General features: G+C 45.6%; 1 protein-coding gene across 1 annotated transcript in view; it reads left to right on the top strand.

The window, feature by feature from the left end:
* Positions 1 to 5,856, top strand: part of vax1 (ventral anterior homeobox 1) — an 8,763-nt gene extending 2,907 nt beyond the window's left edge. The window contains exons 2-4 of the mRNA XM_063191606.1: positions 1 to 110; positions 5,173 to 5,377; positions 5,507 to 5,856. The exon at positions 1 to 110 is cut by the window's left edge and continues 78 nt beyond it. Of these exons, the coding sequence (XP_063047676.1) occupies positions 1 to 110; positions 5,173 to 5,377; positions 5,507 to 5,856 (665 nt within the window). The remainder of the gene's footprint in view (positions 111 to 5,172; positions 5,378 to 5,506) is intronic.
* Positions 5,857 to 10,000: the final 4,144 nt, after the last annotated feature.

Here is a 10,000-nt window from a genome sequence, read left to right as displayed (position 1 = left end):
TCACGGCGGAGCAGCTGTATCGCCTGGAGATGGAGTTCCAGCGGTGCCAATACGTAGTGGGCCGCGAACGCACCGAGCTTGCCAGGCAGCTCAACTTGTCCGAAACTCAGGTAATACATGCACTTGCAAAACAAACACACAGATACATAGACAGAAGAAATATATGTAGGCACACACAAATTACAAGTTACGCAAGGAGACTCACAAATGCCCACAATATTTATTAAAATAATTAATGTTGTTAAAATATTGGACATCACACACACAAACAAACACACACATACACACACACACACACACACACACACACACACACACACACACACACACACACACACACACACACACACACACACACACACACACACACACACACACACACACACACACACACACACACACACACACACACACACACACACGCACGCACACACACACACACACACACACACACAGAAAGAGGTTGCATCTGTGTGAGTGGGGTGTTTTTGAGTGAGTTTGTGCTTATGTCGTTGCGTTTTCTGGATTTTTTTTGTCAGAACAATAAAGGAGAAACATAATCACTGACCCTTGATAGCAACTTGAACTTATTTTATGTGCTCTTATTTGTTCACTTTTTGGTGACCTTTTGGTGACCTTTTTTGCCAAATAATTAAAAGGTAGAAATACGTGATTTCAAGATTTCAAATGATTGCAGGGATTAAAATACAACTGCTACAAATCTCCTCCGCCAACATATACAAAATAAATACATAACCACTAATTAATCAAAACACATGAATTATTGCAAGACATGGTTAAAAATCGTTATGGAAAGAGTGAGCGAGCGGAAGAAAGCACTTGCGACAGAGAGAGAGAGAGAGAGAGAGAGAGAGAGAGAGAGAGAGAGAGAGAGAGAGAGAGAGAGAGAGAGAGAGAGAGAGAGAGAGAGCGAGAGAGAGAGAGGGGTGGTCAAGAGAAAGTAAAAAGCATATTTGCGCGCCGGTCCGTGTGCTCCGTGTGCTCCGTGTGCTCCGTGCAGGGTTGGGGTCGTGTAGAGGTCAGCAAACCCCCACTGAGGATGAACTGCACATGGCCTCACTCTCCTCTCATACTATATGCTCCACACACACACACACACACACACACACACACACACACACACACACACACACACACACACACACACACACACACACACACACACACACACACACACACACACACACACACACACACACACTTATCACGCCTCCAATCCCCACCCCCCACACACACACACACACACACACGCACTCACACACTCACACACTCACACACTCACACACTCACTCCACTACAACCACACACACACACACACACACACACACACACACACACACACACACACACACACACACACACACACACACACACACACTTAGACACGCAGACCATACAATCCCTTGATGTAAGTACATTATGCCGGTCGTGATGAAGGATACTATGATTATGACGTCGCATTTAATACTGAGAGGTCGGTGTTAGGGATGGGGGTGGATTATTGTGTGAAAGATCAGAATATGAATGTCTGTGTCGCCCTGTGTAAAAAAGAAAAAAAAAGTGTATAAAAAGACAAAAAAAGAAAATGAGGGAAGAAGTTACGTATATAAGAAGATATATATATTGTAGGCTATATGAAGATATAATGACCCGTAAGCAAGTGGAATATGGGGACTTTGGTTGGGGCAGTGTCTTTGTTGTGTTCCACTGTGTTTTCTAGCCGCCATGTGTGCCGTGTGGGCTCTCTATTCAGCTGGTCAACGAAACCAAAGAAACAACAAATAGGATTTACCGATTTAGCAGTGTGGCTGCATGGGCATCAGTCAGCACACGCACACACACGCACACACACACGCCCGCTCGCACACACACACACGCACACACGCACACACGCGCGCGCACGCACACGCACACGCACACGCACACGCACGCACCGATGCACACACGCACACAATCACCTGCACGCGCCCGCACACACATGCACCCGCACGCCCGTACGCCTGCACGCACACACATGTGCACGGACACACGTGTGTACATACACACGCACACACGCACACACACACACACACACACACACACACACACACACACACACACACACACACACACACACACACACACACACACACACACACACACACACACACACACACACACACACACACACACACACACACACACACACACATTCCAAATGCATTGTGTCATTACTTGATTTCCTGCTCCCATCTCCCGTCCTGTCTGCGCCACGTACTGTATAGAGGGGCAGAGCCCTTCATTTACACCTCCATTCTTTCCACTTTTCTTTCTTTGTTTTTTATTTACATATAGTTAAACGTCTATGTCTGAATACATATCTGTATATTTGGAAGTAAACTGGTCCACTTGACTAGGCCATGGGAAGAAGACGCATTGCGTCGAAACATTATTCACTATGCTTACATCACAATAAAATAACAAAAAAGATATTTGAGTGCTCCAGTCTCTCCTGGCCTAGTCTTTCTCAAAAGCGGACCAGATTGCTGTCTGTTTTCTACCATCCTGGACTGTGAGCTTCAAAGAAGGTTAGAGTGCAAGTAATTTTCCCTTTTCCATATACACATTTATTATTCAGGTAGGACAGTGTGAGAGACAGAAAATGAGTGGGGAGAGAGAGAGAGATGGTTGAGTAACAACCTCGGGCAGGAATGGAACCTGGGTCCCAGGCATCATGGTAGAGCCCACAGAGCCACATCCCACCGCTATACACCTCTCTGTTGTATGATACTATGGAAAATGAAAGTTTTGTAATCGTCTGCAACTGTATGCAGTTTGCGGACCTTGCCCAGAGGTCTACGCACCATGCAAAGAAAGAAGCCCTTTAAACACCTTCAAATCTCGCATCGCTCACCCCCAATTCATTCCTATGAAGATGAGCAGCCATGCCGTTTTAGCATGTGTAGCCTCTAATTGCATGACAGTATATTCTGCAGCTAGCATAAGGCTTGCTCACATGCTGAAGGTGACGCGGGTGGGTGTAAGGGGAGGAAGGCCAAGCTATTAGTTCCGCGTAGTTGTGTTGTGTTGGAGTGGATTGGTGTGCCATGCAGCATGGCAATGTAAGAAAGTGCAAGCGGTTTGCCATCATTTGTGTCTCTCCTGGTATTCTGTGGGCGTCGGTTGTGGTGTCCCTTCTTTCTTCATCTCGCTCCGTTCTGGGATGTGGGCAGTGGTTTTGTGAGAATACGAATTCACATTTATTAATGTTTGTGCATGTGTGCTGGCGGTGCATACGCGCGTGTGTGTGTGTGTGTGTGTGTGTGTGTGTGTGTGTGTGTGTGTGTGTGTGTGTGTGTGTGTGTGTGTGTGTGTGTGTGTGTGTGTGTGTGTGTGTGTGTGTGTCCATGTGTGTGTGTGTGTGTGTCCATGTGTGTGTGTGTGTGTGTGTGTCCATGTGTGTGTGTGTGTGTCCGTGTCCGTGTCCGTGTGTGTGTGTGTGTGTGTGTGTGTGTGTGTGTGTGTGTGTGTGTGTGTGTGTGTGTGTGTGTGTGTGTGCTGGCGATGTTGATACAGCTCAATGCTCCCACTCTCGTGTGTGTTTTGGCAGTTGACCTACTAACCCCTCTCTGTGTATTTTCCGAGCAACAAGACTGAAAGGGAGGCCCGAACGCAAGAGCCATGAGCTTCAATTGCCAATACATAATTATGTGCCTTATACACAGTGAAAAACATGCAAATAATTCAAATCTTAGAGAGTACTCAGGGACCAAATACACTCTAGAAGATATCAAATCGAGTCTCTAAGTATTGAATTGACACATGATTGCATTTTTTTTAATGCGTATAAGCCTACTGTATAGCGACTGAAAAAGTGACGATAGAAGAAGACATTTATGTCAGTAAAATGACAATTTGACTGAGTCTGTCACAATGATGTTTCCGTACGCTATAGTACTCATTGATGTTTAGTATTTGGAGATGGTGACTAACAATTACAAATTCCTCTTACAAAAGAACTTTCAGATATGCAAATGGACGGAAGAAATGATACAAGACTTATTCATCTTCCCAATACCTCCTATTATGACAGATTGCTATTATAGTGGTTGAGCATGTCTTTGTGTGTGTGTGTGTGTGTGTGTGTGTGTGTGTGTGTGTGTGTGTGTGTGTGTGTGTGTGTGTGTGTGTGTGTGTGTGTGTGTGTGTGTGTGTGTGTGTGTGTGTGTGTGTGTGTGTGTGTGTGTGTGTGTGTGTGTGTGTGCGTGTGCGTGCGTGTTTATTTTTATCTGTATGTTAGCTGTGTGCATAGAAACCATGACCTTGGTTGCGTTAGCACCTTGATCGACTAGCAGAGTGACAGGACCATTGAAAAGATTCAATTAGCCTTTCAAAAGAGCACACAGCTATACGTGGTGTACAGGGACACAATTAAATAACCCAATCACGTTTACAAAAGAGCGCAACAGACAAGAGGGAGTCTAGTGATTGCTTAGTTAATTTTGCAAGCATGTTTGGCCGCTGGTTTAAGTAGCAAAGCAATGCAAAGAATGAAATTTAATGATTCGTAAGGATTTGGTTATAAAGCAGATATTTCTTATATCTGACTACATTATCATAAGTTTAGCATTTATGTGTTGTGGTAATGCTAAATGATGTATTTTTTTTTGGTGAAATTCTAAACTTGAAACATGTGTCTAATGGAACGGTTGAAATAAAATAGCAATAAATAAATGTTCTCCAAACGAATGCTTTAAAAAATGGTCTGAAAAGTTATCTGACCATTCTCTGTGTGGAGTTTGAATGTCAGTTAGTAAAATCCAAAATGTATGAATTTCCCTTACAGCCTACTATATGTTCATATACAGCAAAAAAAAGACAGCAAAATATTAATTTTGGTTTATTGGAGGAAGGCCCTACATGTCCCAACTAAGTGTTCTCTGTAGTGGTTAGAAAGGTCAAATCACTTGCCCACTTGCCCCAAATCGCTTCTCTTTCTTTTATTGTATGTTGTGAACTAGTCTACATACTGTCTTGCACTAAAAAGTAAGATGCTTCCGATCTCAATAAGTGACAACAAAAGGCATTGATTTTCTGTTCTGTATTCTATTCTATTCTATTCTATTCTATTCTATTCTATTCTATTCTATTCTATTCTATTCTATTGTGCAGGTAAAGGTGTGGTTCCAAAACCGACGTACCAAGCAGAAGAAGGACCAGGGCAAGGACACGGAGCTGCGCTCGGTGGTGTCCGAGACGGCCGCCACCTGCAGCGTGCTGCGTCTGCTGGAGCAGGGCCGCCTGCTGACCAACCCGGGGCTGCCGGGACTGCTGCCCCACTGCGGATCCGCTCTCAGAGGCCCCTCCCTGGGCCTGGGGGTCGGCATGGGAGTCGGAGTCGGGGTCGGGGTTGGGGTCGGCATAACCACAGCAAGCGATCCCACCAGCGGAGGTGGAGGAGGAGGAGGCGGAGGAGGGGGAGGGGGCAGTAGCGCTGGCTCCACCTCCAGTTCCGGTTCCGGAAGCGTGGGCAGCACCACGGCCAGCACCAGCCCCCCTCTGCCGCCGGTCACCAGCGCCGCAGCAGCCGCCGTCACGGGGTTACAGGGCGCCGGTTCAACGCCCCACTCACACCCCCACCACCCGCCGCACCCCCACCCGGGCATCTTCGGCTTCCCCATGCCCTCGCTGCTGGGCACGGTGGCTAGCCGCATGTCCTCCAACCCCCTGGGCATGGCGGGCTCGCTGGCCGGCAACCTCCAGGAACTCTCGGCCCGCTACCTGAGCTCGTCTGCCTTCGAACCCTACTCGCGGACCAATGGCAAAGACACCCTGGACAAAAAGGCGCTGGAATGATTTTACAGATTTTTACAGTTAATGTTTTTTTTTTTCACTTCTTTTTTATTTACTGTTAATTATGGGTCGTTTGTTCGTATGTTCGCTTTTTTTTTTGGTGAAATGGAGGGTGTGTTTTTGTTCCTCTCACCCTCGTTCTCTCTTTCTATCGCTCTGTGGATCCTGTTCCTCTGTCTTGCTTGTGTTGTGATTGTCATTCTTGTAATCCTTTCTGAATACAGACAACAATGCCCGCGTACCAGATTTAAACACAGGTATACACACACACGCGTGCACACAATTGCACACAAATGCACAAACACGCACGCACGCACGCACGCACGCACGCACGCACGCACGCACGCACGCACGCACGCACGCACGCACGCACGCACGCACACACACACACACACATACGGACACACACACACACACGGACACACGCACTGTACACAGCTTTACACAGCTTTGAGCCATTAGCTCTTTTAATTTGTTGTCAGTAGAGGGTTGCTTTCCTCTAAAAATCAGCTTAACATCCTCATGTCCATGTTGTAACCCAGATTCACAGACCTCGACACTAACCTGGCCGTGACCCTGCCCTGCACAGCTCCTGAGCATGCTTGGGCACACACACACACACATGCACACACACATCCACTGACACATACTGTACACACTGGCACACATGCACCAATGTGTACGTACAACACAACACATGCAATCACAATCATGACACGCATAGACACACGAACACACGAACACACACGAACACACACACACGCACGCACGCACGCACGCACGCACGCACGCACGCACGCACGCAAGCACGCACGCAAGCGCACACGCGCACACACACACACACACATACACACACAGTGGCAATGACAATGACAATGTTAGTTCTAATCTGGCATTAATCTGGGCAAGATCTCCTGTAACTGTGGCACGTTAGTGTGCCAACCAGCTGTGTGCTTCGTGTTGGAGTAGGCTACAGTAGACATTCAGACTATTACAATAGTGAACAGGGCCGCTGAGAACTTTGGCTGGGCTCTGAAAGGGGCCCCCTGGAAATACATACAATGTATCTCAATCTCAATTCTGTCCTATACTTGCAACACTTACGAATGTATTTATGACAATTAAGACGGCCAACCTCAATCACGAATTTGAAAATTAACTAGCAAAATCTGGCAATAACAAGCATTTGGATGTACTGCAGAAAAGGAAGATAGTTTTTGTACCTCCACACTGCAGATGAAATGTTACGTCTGTTTCTGGTGTTCTACCTTTTTCTTTTTTTCCTGCCATCTCTGATTTCTCCAAGTCAAGTCTTAAATATGTGACCCAGTCTTTCATTATTTTATTTTATTTTATTTTATTATTTTATATATGCAGTATTTTATGCTCCTCTCCTTCTATGTTGGTTCTGAAGTTGTTGGTTTGGTTTGTGTGTGTAGTTGGATCCTGAAGACGTCACAATGGTGGTCGATGTCTCTTTACGAGATGGACAAAAAAGCGAAGCAGTGACGAGGGCCGGACAGTTTTTTGAGGGAAAAAATGGGACAGCACAGCGTAGCACACAGCGAGGCAGCCTGAAGACTGGATGGACGCTGCTTCATACCTTGGCAGTATATGACAAATGCCTCACCAGTGTCAATGTGGAAGTCCGACCAATCACCCTCTTTCCGGACATCCTTAATGTCATTTCAGACACGTCTGTGTGCCTCCAAATAGAGGACCTACCGAATGGCACAGAAAAAGGAACCCAGTCTGCGTGGCTCAGTTTGTTGAAATTATTGTAGTATAGAAAAAGAAGAAAAGGACCCATGAATTGTTCGACTTTTAAAAAAAGTGTTATTTTATTGTAAATTATACCTGTCTGTAATTAATAGATGATTAGTATATTTGCAAAACAATGGAAGACTGAATGTATTGGTGAGAGGGCAGTGGAGGGGTGTGGGTGGGGATGGGAGGTGGGTTGGGAGGTGTGCTGTAGGGTTTGGGGTTGTGGGGGGGTTAACCAATCAAATCTCTTTGGTGCTGTTGTCTTTGAATATCTTGACCATTGTGACATGTGCTGCGAGTGTGAATATATATTATATATGACCTCAAACAGCAATACATTTTCTTCTTTCATTCATTTGTAGTGTTAGGTGAGTGGTTGTTTATGGGACTGTTGGCTGGATTTGATGAAGAGTAGATAAATGGACAAATGCCTTGCTCACAAATGCTCATAAATGGTGTGTTAATTACGCACACAGACCCTCTTCCATGCCTTTCATTTGCAATGCCACAGTGGACAAAGGCCAAGCAGAAAGGCAGAAAGCTAGAAAACCACACCTGAAAAGTCTAAAAGGGTTTTAATCGCTTGCCAATGTGAGTTTTCATGGCAGGGTTCGGATTTCACAATGAACAGACAGAAATTAATTGAATTTAACCTTGCAAAATTTGATGAGACATCGTTTTCTTCATTCGTTCTGTGGTGGCCTCTATTGAATTTACTTTCTTGGAAGTAATGAGCGTGCTATAGAAAAAAACTTTAACTGACCGATTTAAAAAATAAATACAGTACGCCCAACCCAACATTCAAGATTCAAAAACTTTACTGTCTAACATTTTGGACTTTTTTTTTGGAGATGGACTTTTTTTCTCTTATTCAAGGCTGTGTGTGTGTGTGTGTGTGTGTGTGTTTGTGTGTGTGTGTGTGTGTGTGTGTGTGTGTGTGTGTGTGTGTGTGTGTGTGTGTGTGTATGTGTGCGTGTGTGTGTGCGTGTGTGTGTATGTGTGCGTGTGTTCGTGTGTGTGTTTGTGTGTGTGTGTGTGCGTGCGTGCTTGCTTGCGTGTGTGTTTGTGGTGGGTTATGTGTGTGAGTTGAGGTGAAAAACGAATGTTCCGTGTGTGAATGTAGGGTTGCCAACTTCCAATGGAAAAAATACAGGACACTTAATTGAGCCGGGGGTCTGGGGGTCCTCCCCAAGAAAATGTAGGCTACTATTTCTTAGATGTAATTTCCTGCGTTTTAACGTCCCGTGTCCCATTCCAACTCAATACGGAATTTTTATCTCTAAATACGAGACGATTCCGTATTTCAAGGGACGGTTGGCAACCCTAGTCAGAGGACAAACTGGGCAGTGTGGCTCATAAGCATAGCGGAGCAACTCGCTGCCTGCCAGCCTTCCAATGTTTTGACAGCTGAACAGTGAGCCAGCCCCGTAACAAAAGCAGAAGGCAAACGATTTGCTCCTACAATACATATGCACTGGGGAATGCTTAAAAGGGGCAGAGGAAATCAACCCGAGAATATTGAATGTGTGTGCGTGCGAGCGTGCGTGCGTGCGTGCGTGCGTGCGTGCGTGCGTGCGTGCGTGCGTGCGTGCGTGCGTGCGTGCGTGCGTGCATGCGTGCGTACGCGTGTGCGTACATGTGTGTGAATGCGTGTGTGCATGCGTTTGTGTGTGTGTCTGTGAGTGTGCGTGCGTAAGTGCTTGCATGTGTGAATATGCTTTGTTACTTACTGTTCTGTCATTTCATGCATTGAGAAATGAGGGGTTGATGGGAAGTGGGCAATCAGAAAATCACAATTTTTGAGGTTACTTAACTGATAAATTTCCATGTGAAAATTTCATTTCCTCAATTTGCAAACTCTCTGACTACATGGTCATTTCCTTCTGTGGACTCCGTAAATGGACAAATTGAAACGATGCCTCGTCGGAGGATACATAAATATTTTCCTTTTCGTCCTCCCCCATCCCCCCCTTTTTGTCAGCTCTAAAGAGATAGTGCATGCAGGTTTTACACACTCACATTCCACAAATTCAATTTATTGATTTGTCTTAAATATCAGTTTCTTTGAGTGTACAAATATGATATTCGCACACATATGAAACGCAAATAACTTGACTATCTGATAAACACTGGCTAATACAGGCCTCCATTGGATGTTCCCAAATTGTCTGGAAGTAATGAAAAGGGATGAGAAGGGATGCCTTTCAGCACAACGTCCTTGTGGCAACAGCAAAGAAAATATAAACTGTTGCAGCCACAACTGTGCAGATTCTCAGCACGACAGAGGAAAGGAACTTGCTGTGTGTGTGTGTGTGTGTGTGTGTGTGTGTGTGTGTGTGTGTGTGTGTGTGTGTGTGTGTGTGTGTGTGTGTGTGTGTGT

The sequence above is a fragment of the Engraulis encrasicolus genome, chromosome 24, assembly GCF_034702125.1.
Source record: "Engraulis encrasicolus isolate BLACKSEA-1 chromosome 24, IST_EnEncr_1.0, whole genome shotgun sequence".
Lineage (NCBI taxonomy): Eukaryota > Metazoa > Chordata > Actinopteri > Clupeiformes > Engraulidae > Engraulis > Engraulis encrasicolus.
Note: the sequence above shows the minus strand (reverse complement) of the source record. Positions and strands in the feature narration are given on the sequence as shown.